The sequence below is a fragment of the Anguilla anguilla genome, chromosome 11 (assembly GCF_013347855.1).
Source record: "Anguilla anguilla isolate fAngAng1 chromosome 11, fAngAng1.pri, whole genome shotgun sequence".
Classification (NCBI taxonomy): Eukaryota; Metazoa; Chordata; class Actinopteri; order Anguilliformes; family Anguillidae; genus Anguilla; species Anguilla anguilla.
Window position 1 is genome coordinate 13,034,808 of NC_049211.1, and position 19,667 is coordinate 13,054,474.

Consider the following 19,667-nt stretch of genomic DNA (forward strand, 5'->3'; position numbering starts at 1 on the left):
TGTGGGGGCGACTGGGCAATGGAGTACTACCTTCAGGAACCTTCTGTGAGTCCCCTGAGAGGGACGGTAGAAAGGCGGGGCTTTGGAGGGGGCAGGGTTAGGTGGCTTGGCTGTGGGTGGGCTGGGGACATTTGAAGGTACAGACAGACTCACAGGAAGACCAGACTGAGGATGTGGGGCTGTGCCACCCACCCCTGCATTCCCTCCCCCCAACCATGCCCCACCCCCACCCACCCCCGAGGGTCAAACCTCTACAGACTGGATCTGATTCATTTGGGCCCTCATCATCTGCACGCTGTTGAGAATCTTCTTCTGGTGTCCTGCTAACGTAACCCCGATTCTGAGGATGTCACTGCAGGGAGACAGAGTGCAGTGGGGTTAACCAATGAAGAGCGAGATCTGAAAGTGGGTGGAGCTATGATGAGCCACACCTTACCGCAATATTTACTCATCAAGTCCTACCGAGAAGTAGTAGGCTTGTTAACACCATAAGCCCAACAGAGTCACTGGCATCCTGTCCATTTTTTAAACAGTCATTAGAAAATCAATAACAGCTGCAGTAAATAATGATTACACACTAGATTAAGACATTTTAACAATTTCCTGAAAGGCAGCCTGCTTTTCAGTCATAGGAAAAGAGCCCTTTGTAGTGATTTACATCCATTATGCAAGACCCCTTAAACTCACTCCATAGTCATCTCGGAGACCATGTCAAAGCTGCTGAAGTCAGCGTTGGCAAAGTTGTCTTTGTATTGGCCCATTTTGATGGCATCCAGCCACTCATCCACCGAGCTGAAGCTGGAGAAGTCGGGCACGCTGCGGTCCAGGAGAGGTAGGTGAATTCTGCAGATGGGAAGGAGGCCAGAGTGAGACCACACAGCACAGCGCCCCCTTCTGACCGAGAATAGGGAGGACGTTCTAAAAAAAAAAAAAGCCACCAGAAGATTTGCTGTAGACGACTCGTAAGCTGGGAAACAGCTTCTTCTGATTTTTTTCCTTGTTAAAATTTCTGATTAACACATAAAATCACATTTGTGACACTGATGTGGCTTTTCTGTTTAAAAAAAAACAAACAAAAAAAAAAAACACCAGACACACCAGAAACAACATAAGAAGGAACTAAAAATACACATGGGACAACACTGCAGACACAGCCCAGCAGGGAAACCCGCAGCGCCTTCCATTCGAGAGCCTTTCAGTGGGTACGTCTGCGCGGAACCGTTAGGGTGCTTCGGTAAATTAAAGAAAACAAGCCGGGAACCACACAAAAATGGTGGAAATTATGTACGCTAGACGAAGCGAAAGTGTACGGCTAAAAATTGCATTCCATCAAACATTCTGAAGGACTTGACTCTCATGGAACTACTGCAGAACTTTTTATTTTGTTTTGAAATGCGGAGGCTGTTTTTAATCGCGTTCCGCCCCGAGCCTTCCCCAAAATTAGTGATCTCACAGACCAAACGGGCTTATTTACATACCTGCTCCTTGCCAAAAGAAATAAAATTCACATTTCTGATGTGTTGCACTACGAATACTATAAGAAGAAACCAACGCTTTAGGCCTCATATTGTAAGCATTGTTATTTCAGCCTTGCTTTTATAGAAACCTGTTTTCCAGCCGGCCGGAGCGAGATGCCTATAATGGAATCATCTTTTCTGTATTTGCAGAGCTGCAGTTTTATTGTATTATTATATAGTGCTGTCAGGGCCCAGCAGGGGCCTGAATGCCTTCATCCTCCACGGCACACCGGCGCACTGTAAAACACGACACGGATCAAACGCTGGGGAAGCGGCTGCCTATAAACGCCTTGTGGAGGAAATAATAAGGGCTGCAGCAGAGAGACAAACACAGCCCTCGGCACTGGGCCTTACAGCGCACACACACACACACACACACACACACACACAAATACAAACACACACACAAACAGACACACAAACACAGCTAAACACACACACATACACACGCACACATAAACACAGACGTGCACACACACACACCATCACATATTTACTACTTCCAGAAACACTGGAGGGGAGATTTTTAATCTAACAAAGTTGACACTTAAAGTAGCAAATAAACACAATTGATTTAAGTGGCTGCCAATCTCAGAGCAGCATTCTGCAATAAAGAAAGAAGGAGCAACTCATGCTGAAATTCACTATCTTGAAAAAAGCAGACTATTTGCCCCGCGGCCCCACCCAGCCTTACCCTGATGAGAGGGGGGTGGTGGTCTTCAGGCTGGTGGGGTTACGGATCATCTTGTCCAGGTTGTTGACGATCTGGCTGAATTTGGGCCGGTTGTTGCGGTCCTTCTGCCAGCAGTCCAGCATGAGCTGGTGGAGGGTGCTGGGGCAGTCCATGGGCGGCGGCAACCGGTAATCCTGCTCAATCGCATTGATCACCTGCAGAGGGAGACAAAGAGCTCTGTGGGAATGCCGTCGGCCATCAGGCAATTTTGACTTGAATCAATAGCGATATCGGTGCATTGTTGTAACCAATGAAAGCAATACATGATTTATAGAGTGTATAATTGAGGGGGAAAAAAAAACATTTGTTTTGCATGTCTACAAATAAAAAAGAAACAAAGAGAAAAATGGAAAAGAAACTTTTCCCTTTTCCGGAAAAAGGGAAAATGGCAGGCATAAACAAACGTACAGGTCATACTGGGTGGGAGGGTATGGCGTTATAAAACACTACAGTTAACAGGAATCTCTGTTAATTTCGTTAAATTACAACAGCTGCAGGTTATTTATCGTGGCTCAAGAAAAGCAGTAATTCAGTAATGCAGTAATAAAAGGGATTGGTATAGTGCCTTATTAGAGAATGGGTTACAGCAGGCTGTCATCAGAGGCATTTTGCATGCTACCCACTGTTCATGAACACAGTGGATATACACTATTTGAACTATTTTTAAAAATGCTGACAAAACCCTGACACATGGATCCTTTTCTGCTGATGTCTGAGATGATACGGTTCTTGAATACTATCTGAGACAAAATGTTTTTTTATATGAGACGGGAGCAGACATATTTTCACTCCTTTCACTGCCCGATCACTTGGAACGCCAAAACTGACACTTAGAATTTGACTGCTGTCACAGACGCAGAGAGAAGCAGGCGTTTGCCCTAAAAAAAAGTGTTTCTGTATCGATTTCAATTTCAGCCTTGAAAATGAAAATATGTCGATTTTGCAAACCGGCAGACCCGTAATTTCCACAGCTGCAGCGAACCTGCAGCTTAAGCCACGAGCGGAATACTGATAAGAAGGAGCTGCCTGTAAAGGAATAAACCGCTCAAACTATCTCCCAATGCGTAACAGCTAGCAGGACAGCTTCTGTTGTTCACTGCAATTTCTTTTAAGCCTGCAGGTGCAAAAAAAAAAATGTTTTAGAAATGTGACTGTTTAGAAAAGGAGTTTGGTGTGCTTAGGTATGAAAGTTCACAAGTGCACGCCGGGATCTATGAGCTACACTTTGCAGGTTAAGGACTTTTTTTTTCGAAGTTTGTGGATTCAGGACTGATTTTTCACACTTTGTTTTCTCTGTAAATCAAGCTAACCTGGTCAGTTACACACTGCTCTGTTTAATAAAAGGCCAGGCATGTGCCCGAATTAGGCACATCGAATCGGACTGCAGTGAGGTGTGCCAAAGAAAGCACCTTTTTTGCTTGATAGAGTCAAGTCTATAACAGAAACAGGAAGAGCTAGCATAGTGTCTATGTAAAAAGCGCTATACAAAAAAAAACTGAATTAAAGACCATGTTTGTTGGTAAACCGAGCTTTGCCTACTTTACTGACTTCCAAAAGACCATCCTTCCTTATGACCTTCAAGGAGGGTATCAAAGTAATTGCAGATTCTGCAGGTAGAGCTCTTGGAGCCACAGTTAATAAAATGAAAATACGTAAGAATCTTGGATATTGCACCATTTCTAAATTATATGAGTATTGTGATTGCCCTGGACTAGACTAACGTCTCTGGCATATGGGCCTTTAAAATGCATGCTAAATGCACAGCAACACACAACAGAGCAATACAAAGATTTCTGTGTACACACACACCTTCTCCAAGACTAGCCATAGCTGGAGACATGGGATGGCAACCTTGTGATGCCAGGCGCAAGATAAATATTATAAGCCCATGGTATAGGTGAGTAAATATGTCAGAGGATAGACTTACAAAACAAATATTCAACTTGGATGTTATCCACAATTATCCATGGGCAAGGGAAATATCACATATATTTTCTCAGTCTGGCCTTAGTTATTTTTTAGGAAACAGACTAGGTTATAATGTTAAGTAAATCAAGAGCCAGCTGTTCTGAGACTTTAATAAGAAGTGGACAAGTAATATTTTGACTACACCCAAACATCAAACTTATGTTACCTTTAAACACCTAACGAAGAGTCAAAGGCCAGTCTGTGCTTAGTTGAGATCTGGCACTCTCTCTCTCTCTCTGTCCGTTGAAACTGGGCTTCAACAGCACCCCAGAAGAAAAGCAATTAAGTTCCTTCTGTGATCTTAATGAAACGGAAAATGAAATCCACTTTTTGTCATACTGCCTGCTCTACAATGATTTGAGAACGAATCTCTTTAGCAAACATGTTTATGCTGATTTACTTTCCCTTGGGGAGGGTCAAAATGCTAAAATTTCTGTTTTATGAAAATGCACATGGTGTTGCTCAGTATATATTTAAAGCATGGCTTAAGTGGAAATGCTCCAAATTATCTAATGGATTGTTGTATTATTGAGGTATATGAGGTATATCTTCTAAGCGTTCTTCTCTGTGAGTTCATTTGTCTTGTACACAATTTAGGAATGGGCTGCACTGTGATATAATGAGCACATATGTACATATATATGTACATACTTGCATATGTATGCATTTAACATGTGTTTAGATGTATAGCATCCATATAGGCTCGGCACAAGGGGTGTATGACAATATTCAGTCCACAACATTAATGGGACATTTTCTCCAGCATTTTTGGCCCAAAACCGCATTGCTAAAAATACAGGGGTTGGCACAGACCATGTCAAATCAATATGCGGTAAAAACAGAAGTTTCCTTACAAGCATCTGTGATGAAAGCATGCAATGAGAGAGGTTCAGTTAAACTAATGCACGGTTACCGATGATGAACCTGACAGGTGCAGACGCTAAACTTCTGCTCATTAGCACGCTGATGACTCATCATCATCGAATCCCTTAAGAAAATCACTCATAGATGCTTAATGAGGAACCCACTGGGAAGAGTGCTATCAGAATCACAACCGAGGAGATTCGCTTTCTCGAAGCGCGTTAATTTCACTGTCGTCAATTTCAAATATTTAGCTTTCACTGGCACTTCTGCTTGCTTGGTTTGTTTATATGATGCGCGGGGTTAATTAATTCTGAGATTCTGAGCAATATTCCACAGTGTGCTGTCTTGCATTTATAAATGAAAGTTATTACTTAGTGGGACTGGTAGTTTATGACCATTTTTAAGGAATGTTTTTGTGATAAACGTACATGTTCAGACTTTCAATGAGAATTTTTTATTGTCCTGTTTATGATTCTTTAGAATAAAAGCATAGATGCTTCCATATACTGTATGTTAAAATAATGGTATCATTGAAAGCATTCTAGCCTGCAGTAGTTTCTGCCTTTGCCTGGCATATTAAACTCAGTTTTTTATGCTTTTCACATGCTCAAAAATCTCATTTCCAGAGATTCCTTTTACTTTTAAAGTCTAATTACTTTAGACAAAATATTCAAGTTGTTCTTAGAGGTAGTTCATTCATTTCATTCAAAATCTGAGAAAGCATTTACCATTAGGTTGTGTGCCACTCCAGCAGGTTAAAGGAACAATCGGATCATTCAAAATTACTATAAACATTCAACCTCCAATCATGGAGAAGACAAAAAAGATGAGTGTTATAAAAAGGCAGTTGCCAAAATAAGCCTGAAAATGTATTAAGTTCACAGTTAAGATACTTGAACATCAGCGTTATAAAAAGAAGACAACACACTTACATGAAGACATGTAAGTGTCGAAAGATACTTACATCCTGATTGGTCATATCCCAGTACGGACGCTCTCCATAGGACATCACCTCCCACATGACAATGCCATAGCTCCAGACATCACTGGCTGACGTGAACTTCCTGTACTGGATCGCTTCTGGGGCAGTCCATCGAATAGGGATCTTCCCGCCCTGCAAAGACAAGGAACACTTAGGCCTGGATTCAATAAACCTTTGCCTTTAACTTTGACCTGCATTCAATCAATGTGTGTCTTTAACTTTAACCTGCACTAAATCAACAAGAGCTCTTAACCCTGGACTTGATTCAGGAAACATTTGAAACCTAAACTTTAATATTTAGCATGTTGATTTTGGCAACAGCTAAACTCGCAAAACAGTGTTTGAGGAAAAAATGCTTCAAGTAGATTTCTTTAAATCAAAGTCAAGTACTAATGTTGATGTCATTTTTACCTTTAAGCAATATTACCATGGGTGAGCATTCTATTGGCCAGACTGTACTGTTCACTCAGCCTCAGCTATCCAAGGTCTTATCCGAGCTCTATATGTTTAAATGTTTTTCCTCTGGTCATGATGCGGGGTGGTTGAGGCACTCACCAGGGCGCTGGTGTAGGTGGGGTCTGAAGTGTCGTCCTCCAGGAAACGGGACAGGCCGAAATCGGACACCTTGCACACCAGGTTGCTGTTGACCAGGATGTTGCGGGCGGCCAGGTCCCGGTGGACGTAGTTCATGTCCGAGAGGTACTTCATGCCGGCCGCGATGCCGCGGAGCATGCCCACCAGCTGGATGACCGTGAACTGCCCGTCGTTTTGCTGGAAAACAGGGAGGAACCCAAACCACACGTCAATGCTGACGGAGGTTGCTATGGTTTCAGAGAGGCAGGGCGATAAAGTTGGTAAAGACAGACAGCTCAGACAGCTTAAAGACCAAGCACCAGGTAGGGGTGGTGCTTGTATTGCACAAATTACTCTGCTGAGTAATACATTAACACAGAAAATTATACACAAGATTATTATTATTATTATTATTATTATTATTAAAAAGAAGAAAAAAGAAAGGTGCGGCTCCATTAGTATTTTTTTCCTCAAGGAGCCCCCCCCACCCTGTGTCTGAGGGAAGAGCTGAGTGCTGCATTACTCGTGAGGCTTCTGGGTCTGCACATCTGGAGCCTCAGACCCATCCTGATCCAGCTGTGCATGCAGCTGCAGGCAGCAGCATGCAGGCCTCAGGGAAGCAGGGGGAGTTATAAATAAGGCCGAGCCCTGGCAAGGCTAGCCAGTACGAAGGGGAGACGGCTACAGTCCGAGATCACACGATGCAAGGCGCATCCCAAGCCACCTGGCCCCCTGCTCCTCCTGCTCTTCCTCATCCTCTTCCTCAGGCATGTTTTCTTTCCATCAGCTGCACTTTCATGCAGTATATCCCTCATTAACTGAGAGAGTCAGGCTGGGATTCAACATTTGCCCTTAACTTTGATTTCACAGTTAAAAAGCAAGAATTTTATTTTTTCTTCCACAAAACCCTGTTTGGCAAGTTCAGTTATCACTAAAACTACCTCGCTAAGCTGAGAATGTGATGCAAAACTGTACGACTTGAGAGTATTTGTAAGTCAAAGCACAGGACAAATATTGACGGTTGATGTCAGCTTATATTGCTGCATCGCTCAATTTCTCCCTGCTTTCTGTGTTGCTTCAAACTCCAGTGCTCAGGATGGAGGACTGACCCGAATACAGAAGGCAATCCTGCTTAACGACAACAAACACTTCCAGAGGCAGCTTTCTCATAACAGCGTATGGCGGCCTGGATCTGAAAGTCCACTCTCAGTCCTGTCCTCAAGCACGTCTGGTGCTCCTTCTCTGTGCTTTCATTATTTCTGCTCTTTATTAGTGATTTCCGGTTTGTTTTGTACGCCATTTTTGTTCAGTGAGGCAACATTTTTGTAATTCCTTTTTTGCTCTTGATAAATTTGTCTTTTTTTGTTGTTGAGAATCTCAGCCTGCCTCTATTACTTTATTCTTTCTTTCAGCCTATATTGATCTCTGTCTCTCTCTCCTTTTTCCCTACTACCTCCACGCATCTTACAATCATTACAACGTAAAGCTGCTCAGCTTGGCCCCACTCTGGGGAACTGCTCAGCTGGTAATTACAAACGGTCTGGCTCTACTACTGCACCTACGCTCGCCCCCTCCTTCTCTCTTCCCACTCTTTATTATGAAACACGTTCTTCTTTTCTTGGGGGGCCCCACAGCAATTGTATTTTCACATTCTGTGCTGTGTGAAACTCTTCAGTGCAATGTTCGACAGATACAATAGAGAGTTCCTCCTGGCATTGAAAGCTTCAAAACATGAAGCAGGAAGTTCTTGAAGAGCAGTGAAAAGCTTGTGGCTGTACCACTGACAGGTTTGACATTGAGAGAGACAGGTTTACAGGTAATTATAACATATCTTTATCTGTTGATCTTCTTTCCAATGACTGTGTGTGTGTGCGTGTGTGTGAGTGTGTGCACATGTACGCGCTTCGTTGCGATGCCACAGCAAAGTCCACTCTCATCAGTGTATCCTGTAATATTCACTGTATTGCATGCAAGTCATTTAACAAAGACTGTTTTGATAAGCTGAAGATATTGAAAACCCAGTTTGATAGCAGAACAGAGGTTAAGAGCCGACATGTCAGGTGCAGCTGAAGTTGAAAGAACGGTCTTTAGCTTGGATTGTTGGACCTCAAACAGCATATAATATTTCAACATATTTTCGTGATTCATATTTCCTCAGCTTGTACAGGGAATTTGAGCAAATCATGCAAGACCAGTATTCAGAAGGGAAGGCGACCATTAAAACACACGGCTCTCTTAACTGTTAAAGTGTGCTTGTGTAACTAAAGCAAATAAAGAATGAAGAAAAAAACAGTATGGAAACCTGACTGAAACTTGGCACTGACTTGCAAACATTCTGGAAAACACGGGACTCTGAGGTATTGAGACAGTCATTCCATATTCGTTTTACTTCCTCAGAAAAGCCCATAAGGATGTTTATTGGCAGGGCTTGAAAAGATTTCTCAATGTCTCACTTTCAATAACTAATAAAATGATATATTAATGCCGGTAAGTCATTTCTCATTTAAGGTGATAAATTAGTTTTCTTACTGTATATTCTCATAGAAGTTTTTTTCTGTACACACACACACCCACACACACATTCTATATTTTAAATTTACTCTCAATTGACAAGCAGTGGATCTTTTATGTACATTTTAGATTGCTTTTATTTTGGCTCAAATGATTTTAAAAGTTAGAATAAGAATTCCTGTAGGCTGTTCTTGTGTTCCTGAATAATGAATGTATTTATGAAATAGTTACCTGAAAATTTTTACATACTGCAGTCGCATTGCTTTTTTTTGATGGGAAGCAAAAAGATGTGCGTACATGTATTTATTATTGTATATGTAGATCTATGGATAAGCAGGTCCTATGGATGATTTAACCAGGGCAGAATACACAGTGAAAGAACAGGAGCTCCTGGATTGCTTCTGAAATTTTCAGAACTGAATGTGCTGGTAACTGTATGAAACCTGTCCTCACTAGTGAAGAGGTGCTGCTCACATTAGTGTAAGACTGGCCAACACATATGAACAAGATAGTGAGTAAATAATTTAACTGGTCAGTAAACATAACACAGTGAAAAAACATATGGGTAGATAGACAGATATTGTATATCTATCTATCCATCTATCCATTCATCCATCTACAGAGAAAGAGATACTCACCCGGAGGAAGGAATCCAGGGAGCCATTCTCCATGAACTCCGTGACGATAATGACAGGGCTGCTCTTGGTGACCACGCCCTCCAGGTGGATGATGTTTGGGTGGTCGAACTGGCCCATGATGCTGGCCTCGCTCAGGAAGTCCCGCCTCTGCTTCTCTGTGTAGCCCGACTTCAGGGTCTTAATGGCCACAAACATCTCCCTCTTCCCCGGGAGCTTCAGGCTACCGCTGCACACCTCCCCAAACTCCCCTGCAAAAGGATGGGGGCAGACAAGGGCCACTTCCTCTATTTAAAACCACCACCACACATATGCTATTTATAACTATGCTGTCTAATAGGAAACGACAGGCAATATACTGTAAATCTCTGCAAAATGAATGAAACGTAATGCATACAACCTGTTCCCTAATAGGAAAAGCTGTATTTGTCTTCAAAGATTTACAAATACAGCCCAAATGTTTGACTCTTTGTTCCGCTCATGAACAGTTCTCTCCAGCTCTTACTTTAAGGGAATCATAACTTTGGTTCGGGGGTCCCCAGCTGTACTCGAACAATTCCACCTCACTTTTATCTCTTTGGCACTTTTTACTTGAATTTGACTGTTATGCTGGACAATTTTTCCGGACATGTGGTTGCACTTTGTTTTTATTGGTGGGAATGGGTATGGGGGTCTCCGCTGTTTAACCTCCCTAAAGCTGTCAGCACCGTCACCACACCGTTATCACTGACCTGCCCCGATGACCTGCTCGATTTTCACGCAGGAGATGTCGATCTCCTTGGCGAACTCGCGCACTGCTTCGTTGGGATCCTCGTATGTGAAGGGGTCAATGTAGATCTTCATTCCTGGAGACACTTGGAAGAGAGACAGCAGTTATTCCCCCAGTTTGGAATTCCCAGTGCCATCATCGCTCATCGCCGCCGCCTCGGCTACGGCTTTGAGAGAGAGCAGACAAGCATGCGCTCTCTTCCAAGGCACGCAACATCAGCTGCTGCTTCTCATCACTCCACAGTCTAAAGGTCAGTCAGAGGGAGACGCTTCATCTGCAGCTGAAGCCTTTAAATTGTGGGCACCCGATCAACCAGCAGGGGCCGCTGGTGTGCGACATATGTTGTGCACAACACACCTATACACACACACACACACACACAACTGTACACACGCATACTCACTCACACACCTGCACACCCGCACTCTCACACACATACACACATACACAGACACACACTCATTTTATTGTGCTACACAACTTTGAAGTCTGACAGACCAGAGGCGGAAATACAGGAATGAAATGTAGCATAAATGCATTTCCAATATTCCTGGAGCAGCAGAAGGCCAGTGAAATCTAACAGAGCTGTCAAACGATAAAAGCAGAGAGCAGCAGAGAGGCCGGGTCTGAACCACAGAGATACAGAGCTCAGGCGATCCTCTGTCTCACATGCACAGCTGAGGTGGGGCAGGGGCTGATTTCACAGCCTTTTTTAACCCCGCGGGCTCCCGTAGCGCTGTGCCCTGACTGCAAATCCAGTGATGCGGCAGGGCGAACTTCAAACGGAGGGTGTCAGAGTCGCGTCTTTAACGCCGGCTGCACCATACCGCCAACTTAGCGCTGGAGACCGCTCCGGGAAATAAGTCCGTCCTCTTATGTGTAGATGCTGGGAGAACTGGCTTAAACAGGCCCTTTGAAAGTGTAGAGACCTTACAATCCCAGGTCTCAAATCTGATTACTAGCAGTCTAAATGCTATATGTGACTCCGCGCATTCAGAACAGCAGATTTTGGTTGTTCAGGAAGGAAAACCTGAAGGGGCAACAGTATGACATCGCAAACTGCTGGGTAGCAACGCTGAGGAACGACACATTTAAAAATTGAACCAGCAATATCCTAAGTGCCTCATTAATAATCTTTGGTAAGCGAGCACAAAGGGGCATTGATCAGTATACAGGTTTGAAATGAGCTAGATAAGCACAGATTGCACCACATAAAGGATAAGGATGGTTGTAGATTGTTGTTCTGTGGGTCTGAATAAACTTGGTACACAAAATATTTTGTGTGCATTACTGTACTGTTCAATATTATTATCTTTGTGACATGAAACATTATTCAATATATTTTAAAGCTGCTGTCTTTGACAGATCTTCCTTTTCTACAGTCACCCTGGTGAAATAAAAGGGGAAATAAATAATTTTTTAAAATAGATCAGAGCAAGGGAGAGAAGAATGGAGGCAGAAGGGTTACTCACTGTGGCCGCTGGTGTAGTGCTGGAGTTTGTCTGTGTACTCAGAGTCTGCTCTCTCAAAGCCTCTCCTTCTAGGAACACAATCAGATCTGTAACACCGGCCCTGCTGCACTGCGCCCCAAAATTACACTTACAGAAACACCTGTAACACTGACTCTGCTGCACTGTACCCCAAAAATACACTTACAAATACACCTGTAACACTGAGTCTGATGCACTGTACCCCAAAAATACACGTACAACTAGACCTGTCACACTGACTCTGCTGCCCCGTACCGAAAAATATGCTTAATGACAGGCTGTGTGACTGCCCCATTGAGTTAACAGACAGTTCAAAAAAATACAGTTAAAGCAGTCTTCGTTTAGATTCTTGTCTTGGCAGGTCTATTTAAAAGCTTTAAAATGTGTTTTGTGGCTTGTAAAAGTAAAGGACTGGCAGACTGGGACCGGAACTGACTCACCGGTTACAGACGATGATGATGACGATGATGGCGATGAGGAAGACGAAGCCGGCGGCAGCTGAGCCGATGATGAGGGGCAGCTTCTCCTGCAGGCTGGTCTTATACTCCTCTGTGAATGGAGGGAGAGAGAGAGAGGAGTCAGAACCAGCCGGTGTACATGCATATCAGGCACCAGTGTAGCATACTGGCAAGGGAACCAACGTAGGTCTGATTCCCAGGTGGTTCTCTGCCATTGTACCCTTGAGCAAGGAACCTAACATGCTCGGTAAACACCCAGCTGTATACTGTAAGTGGATTGTGTGTAAATACCATAAATTGTGTAATGGAAGTATATAACACTTAGAGAAAACTACACATGTAACCTGCCACAGCACAGTGTGCATTAACGATCCCTAAGGTGCTAAACCTCAGGGAAAGCGTTTGGATGGACATCCTGAGCAGTTACAAATCTGCCGGAATGGGCACTTGGTGTATGAACTGCATGTTAAATGAAGCACTTTCGCCAAGGTTCATTATCACACACAATGCAGATATTTAAAGCAGGACTTGGATGAACACTTGATTGTGCGGATGTGGCGCTGCGCAGAACATCAGTAATTAGGAGGCGTCATCCATCACGCGCGGCGGCCCTGCCATGGCGGATGGCAAGATGGATGCCTCTCTCACGGAGGCCTGGACGTTTGCCCACGAAGCAGCGGCAGCATATGAGGTCCATATGGGAGTCTCTCCCAAACGGGGAGGGAGTTCTCCGCACGTGCCCACAGGAAGGTGGGTGGGCGCTGCCTGACAGAGGTAATTAAGAGCCTTCCTGGCTCTGTGGGATATCATGGCGTGTAGTCTGCCAATAAGAGGTGATATATTTCTCTCTCACTCTTTCTCTCTCCCTCTCTCTCTCTCTCACACACACACACACACACCGCTGCCAAGCCTCCCCGATTAAATTAATTTGTCATACATTGTACATTAAGTTTAGTTTACATTATGTTGTTTTTTCCCTTAAAGAAAACAACACTTAATACAGGACAACAGGTCAAATGCAAGTGTGGTGCGTTTCACCTTTTAAAAAGTTTTCAGCAGTGCTGCCAATTAATTTACAAACTATAATATAATCCACGGATAATGCCTGCCTTTTAATTATGTATAAAGTACAGCCTCACAGGTGTTAGGAGTACTCAGGTAATGACTTTAGAGAAGCTCTCAGTGGGGATAACAGCTCCACTTCAAGCACGTAATGAGGTCTGATGCCAGCAATCCCAGCCGGACGAGAACGGGCGCCAATGCCCAAGGTTTCAGAACAGGAATAACTTATGACTTCAGAATTATCTGCACCACATCAAACAATCGGCGGGAAAGGAGGCGGGGCGAGTCTTTAAATGGCCGCCATCGAGTGCTGAGATGGCGCTGGCGAGGTCTGCGCAACAACGACCCTCTTCACAAAGCGTGGACGCGCTGTGAAAGGACTGCAGTGAGCGCTCAGGCTAATCATGTCCTTGAGTGATCCAGGCAATGAGCTGTGCAGGTAATGCCCGGCCCAAACGCGCTGACCTTTACCATGATACCTGCAGCTCAGTCTAATTTAAGGCAACAAAGCCCCGAGCGTCAATCCACAGCACTCAGTACACTTTAAACTGACCCCTGACCGGCTGAATTAATTTCACCATTACCCAGCTACCTCCTGCTTTTGTGCCGCCTCTGATATCGCTGCACATCCGCCACTTAAAAAAGAAAATAAAGACACATTGTACTTGAGTAAAAGAAAAAAAAAAAAAAAAAAAAAGGTTTGGTGTGTGTTACTCCCAGACAACGCACAGTGAGGGAAAAACACAGAACGGCGGTTGGGTTTTAAAGCCCAAAAATACTGATGTCGATGGGTTCAGTTTGTACCATAAACAAAAATGAGCTCCCATGACACACAACATGAACAAGATGAACAGGTGAGAGAAAAGACTCACTAAGAGAAACCAAATAAAGCAATGATGATGCTGGGAAATTTTGAAAAAAGAGCCACAATAACAATAAAAATTTCATCTCTACATTCAAACAGACAGCGTTGTACCTTCGGTCATAGTTTGGAAGTACATCTTGCCGCTGTAGCGCCCGAACCCGGCCACGGTCCGGGCACGCACCTGGAACACGTAGATAGCGCCTGGCTTGAGGCCGCGGATGACCGCTGTGTTGGTCAGACTCCTGACCGTGGACGAGTTGTACTCTGTCTGGTCCTGAGGACAGAAACGAAGAATGATCGCTTACACATGGATCCTTCAATCATCTACTCTTACTCGGAATGACTAAGAGGTTAAGAACAGCATTACAACAGCAACAGGGAATAGATTTACATTCTCGGGTCACAGTGTATCAAGGACTACTCACAGCCAGTGGAACTAGAATCGACTGTACTTATTTGACAACCCAGATAGGTTAGTGAAATACATTTCTCAGTAGTGCCCACAATTCTAACAAGTGATTGTAGTTACACCGTTACTACATGAAAGGACAAGAGATTAACCCTCGCAGGAAGAGTAACAATGTATCAAGAATTACACACAGCCAGAAACAGTAGAACTAAAATAAAAAGTTCTTGTTAAAATAGTCGGCCGTCTTGACAAATATATTGGATTAACCAACCTGGACAACATATCTACTATTTTATGCATTGAAATGTCCTAAGATTTGTCAGTGTGTGAGAAATGTTGTAGAAGTTCAAGAAGTGAGACTCCAAGTTTGAGGGAGGCCAGAGGGAATCAGGGGGCTATTCACCACCAGGGGGCAGAACACACAGAAGACAGTGCTGGAAGTGCAAGTCACTCGTGGACAACACGAACAGCACAGCACATACACTCATCACAGAGACCAGATCCCAATGACTACAGCTGAGGTCAGCGGGGCTGATGGGAATTGAAGTCCAAACAGCTCTGCCAAATGTCCCTCGCAGTGAATCAGTCACAGAGCGAGATGGTGAGGCTAATCATCGGCTGATTGGTGAAGTAATTTTGCCGGCGTATTTCAAGCGCAAGTTGGCGTATGAGTTCAGACCTTGTCCAGAGTGTAATCAGTCACATGTGACAGCACCTCTGGCATGAGCCATGAGGTAAAATTAACAGTCTTTACAGAGGGGAGCACTTGGAAGCTTTCGGTTAACTGATATTCATTTGTCATACGAGTGAGATAGTGAGAGTTAATCGTAGAAGGAAATTGGAGGTGACCCAGATGTTTCCCAAAACGTGCTATGAGGATGCCCAAGTGACATTTCAGTTGGCATCTCTCTCTCTCTCTCTCTCTCACACGCATTCTTCCTTTCACACACTCTTGCACTCACTCTCACACTCTCCCCTGTCACTCACCCTGACTGACGTCTGTTTCTTATGTGGCAAGTTCTGGATAGAGTATTGCTGTGTGTGCGTGTGCACGCGTACATGCATGCGTGTTTGTGTGTGTGGCAGAGGAAGTTGAGTGTATGTGCTTGTGAGGTTTGTGTGTGTCTGTTCACATGAGGGTGCAGGTGTTTATGAGTTTATTTGGGGGGGTGTGCCAGTGTGTTTGGGGTAAATTGTGTGTGTGTGTGTGTGTGTGTGTGTCACAGTCAGAAGAGGGATTCTAATCTGCCTCTAATACTTGCAGATGTGAAGAGGCTGCTTCTAAAGACGCTATTTTTAGAGCCCGCATCAGAAGCACTCAGGGGTTATATCTGCTCACCTTCTCATCCGCCAGCCGCTAGCACGGCTCACTTTAGCGCCCCACTCCACAGCCATTCCCTTTTAATCGCACTCCGTTCTCTCCGCGTATGGAATCAAACTTCTGCGCTTAAACTTAGCAGGAAGCCTGCTCAGCTTTACCACTAGATCCCCAAAACCAAGCCGGCGAACAGGTCTCAGGTTGGCCCAGAGTGGCGTTTAGCATCTGCGATGTGGATTGGTGGATGTGCCGTGGTCGCGGGGTGTGGATTGGTAGTCCTGCAGTTGGTCAGGAGGATGGACCAATGGGTGTGATTGTTTCAGTAGTGTGTCTTGGCTAGATTGGTGGGTGTGTGCGGGTCCAGCCATTGTTCATTCAGTGTGGATCTTGAACAACTGGTAAAACTAAGCATCATAGAACTGCTGAATTGGTGTGTGTGGTGTGATTGTGGACTGGCAGGATTGGTGCGTGTGTGTGTGTGTGTGCCTTTGTGTGTGCTCTTACCTTCTCATAGTACTGCAATTCATAGTCCAGGATGACCCCGTTGGGCTGGTCTGGCTGTGACCAGGAGAGAGTGATGCTGTCAACAGTCCTGCTCACCTGATGCATGATGGATACAGCAGATGGAACTAGAAAGGGAAACAGAATAATCATTATTTTTATTCTCCTTATTACTACTAATATATAACATAAAATGTAAGAAAAGCAATAAATAAAAGGTGCAAATGAGAACAGATTAATAGTTTATATGAACTGCGGTGTTTGATTCACAAGTTCGCGTAACAGCAGAATGTAATTTATGTCCTAAATCCGTTGGCTAATGAGTCAAAGACGCAAGGTCGAATGACTCCGCTGCTGCCCGCAGCAGTGAAGTCGTGTCGTCGTTTAACGTTCAAACCACACATCAGTAGCTACAAGGTCATATCTCCTGTTACGAACATTTCTGCGCTTGCAACTACGCGCTTCTTACAGTCACAGCATTAAATTAACTGACGCTCATAAAACGCCCTTGTGCAGTTCACAGGGCGAAAGCAAACACACTGCAGAAGACAGAACGACACGTCTTTGGCTGCGCAGCCCAGATTTACAGCAGCTGGCGGCAGGACCAGACACACATCGCTTTGGCAGCAGTTTGCCGTCTCGAGCACGAGAGGGTCTCCGGAGCCCACGCCGTAAAGACAAAACCCCCGAAGAGGCTGCGCTCACCGCGGAAAATCCAGCCAATGGGAAACCTTGGCTCGGCTTCCCTCTTTCAAGAAGCGGCCAGCGCGGTGACAAAAAAATGTCAAGGGGCGAGGCCGTGAGATCTTCGCACGGCGTTTAAAGTACGTTCGATTAAACCCCGATGCTCCTGAATGCAGTCCGTGGTTCGAATCATTTCCGCTCTTAAGTGGTTACTGGGAGATTAGTAGGCCTATGTTTTACAGTTACGATTGCACCGTCTTTATTCACGGGCTGGCGCGTATTCACCGGATCTGTTGGTCGTTTGGATTCAGAGCAGACAGAGCACGTCATCTGAGCGAGTTAGTTATGAGATATGAGACTTTAATATGCACGAAATGCCGAACTTGGCTGCAACGAATTTGGTCTGGAGCGATGCTTCTGATGTATATTAGATTTACCGCATATTAGATATGACCCCGGTTCGCTCATTGTCTTGGCAACCGATGAGGGTGATATCACACACAGGATGCTGCCAAGCCCTTTACCCCTTTGACCGTAAGCATATTGTGTAAGAAGCTTTTCCCCCCCTCAAGCTAAGAATAAAATACAGGTTTTATTCCTTCTCAGTTTGACATAAGATGTTCTTCAAAAATTTCCGAGCAGACAACACCCCATGGCGCATCAAACGGTGTCTCCATCCAGCAACCATCAAGAGGCATCTAGGGTTTATGGGGAAATAAAATGGAGGAAGCACGTTTTTCCAAACCCTACAAAACATTTCAGGGGCTTAGAATTATAGTGTTTTATCTGACGTTGGTGTCAAGATAAAGCTATCACCATAAAAATTAACTCTGAAATATGTCTTTGACAAATAGGTTAAACATACAAAATAGAAATGGAAAGGTAGCATTATACCACGGCACTGTATTGAAATATGGAATCTGAAAACTTCACAGCCTTTTAGCTAAATTATTGTTTATCTAGTAATAGCCCATTGATTCCAATTCATATAACTTAAATTCAATTTAATAAAAAAAACCCACAACTTTTCAGCACCATTTTGCCTTTTGAACATATAAAAATGTCCCCTCCTTTTTGCTATAAGCCTATTCGAAACAAAAACAAACAGAGCAACGGTCTTCGTATGTTTAAATTGTAAAAATGCCAGATTATAAGCTGTTCCCTCAGTGGTAATTCGACCACCCACAGAAAGAGTGTTTCCTGGCCTCTGATTAGAGATACAATGACTGCTGTTTCATTCCAGATCCAAGAAAAAAAAAAGTGCTCCCTTCATTTAAGACAACAGAATAGTTCACTTTTATGGGAAGCTTGTTTTTACTACACTACATGTGTGGCAATAGGAAGTGTGTCTATCTGAAGTATTTGTGTTCCCCCCCACCCCAAGTGTTTAGCACTGCAACAGCTGTCCTTTTGCAGTCTGCCTGGTGCGATGAGTGTAATCAACACGCACACATTCTTGTCATGTGGTCTTTTGGCCTTCTCCAAACAATTGGCTCCATAATGTACTTTCTTTGTTGAGGATAACAGGCATCAAACTCTTTTTCCAGGCAGTACATTTTCTCAAAAAAAAAAAAAAAAAAACTGAAATGCTTTTTGTATGGCGTAGACAGTGTGTGCATCTGTGGACAGACCCATCCAGAGTTTCTTTGTCCGATTAATCTTCCTTTCAGCATATAGAGTCAGGAAGGTTCACTCAAAAATGTGTGTCGTGAACAATGAGCCATGAATAGATGTCCATTTCAGGAATCCACAAATATATAAATCAATTAATATATCAGAAGGCCTCTATCAGCATTTAGTGTTAATATTACTTTTAACATTATTGAATTAATTGAAGCTTGAAGGCACTCAAATAGGAGATAACCATGTCACCGGGCATTACAAAAGGACTTTTCCCAGAATAGCCATTCTGACATTTCATGATTGTTCCTAAAAATCTACGAAAGTTTTGTAATGGATAAAATAAAAAAACTTTCCAGTAATCCAAAAAAGAAAAAAAATAGAAAGAAAAAAAACCTTTGTCGTTCGACTTTGTGATCTCACCAGGGAACTTTCCAGAACCCTGACATATCACACTTGTTTTCCTTGCCCAGTCCAAAAACGAACAACTCCTCCTCCCTACCCATTCTTTCACAGTGCCCCCCTCCCCACTCCTGCACCCACTGCCCTCCCTCACCCCACTAGCCCCACCCCATTTCAACTCCACACACTGAGCCCAGATTGGCCATTAAGTCGCATCTTTTGCCTGGGCATCTATGAGCTCAGCACCTGACTTCATTAGGCGAGCACCCTGCAGTGCTCCCCGCTACTCTTTCAAAGAGGGCGTCA

General features: G+C 43.9%; 1 protein-coding gene across 3 annotated transcripts in view; it reads right to left on the bottom strand.

The window, feature by feature from the left end:
• Positions 1-230: 230 nt before the first annotated feature.
• The window catches only part of LOC118208528 (ephrin type-B receptor 2-like), a 119,304-nt gene continuing 99,867 nt past the window's right edge, over positions 231-19,667 (bottom strand). Inside the window, exons 6-16 of one of the 3 annotated variants that reach the window (XM_035383291.1) lie at positions 16,659-16,783; positions 14,539-14,701; positions 12,483-12,591; positions 12,025-12,089; positions 10,515-10,637; positions 9,787-10,034; positions 6,620-6,835; positions 6,047-6,196; positions 2,212-2,405; positions 688-843; positions 231-352 (exon numbers count right to left, since the gene is read on the bottom strand). In XM_035383291.1, coding sequence (XP_035239182.1) covers positions 244-352; positions 688-843; positions 2,212-2,405; positions 6,047-6,196; positions 6,620-6,835; positions 9,787-10,034; positions 10,515-10,637; positions 12,025-12,089; positions 12,483-12,591; positions 14,539-14,701; positions 16,659-16,783 — 1,658 coding nt within the window. In that variant the 3' untranslated portion in view covers positions 231-243. Of the gene's footprint in view, positions 353-687; positions 844-2,211; positions 2,406-6,046; positions 6,197-6,619; positions 6,836-9,786; positions 10,035-10,514; positions 10,638-12,024; positions 12,093-12,482; positions 12,592-14,538; positions 14,702-16,658; positions 16,784-19,667 lie in introns of all 3 variants that reach the window. The other 2 variants (XM_035383292.1, XM_035383290.1) reach the window with 2 other exon arrangements.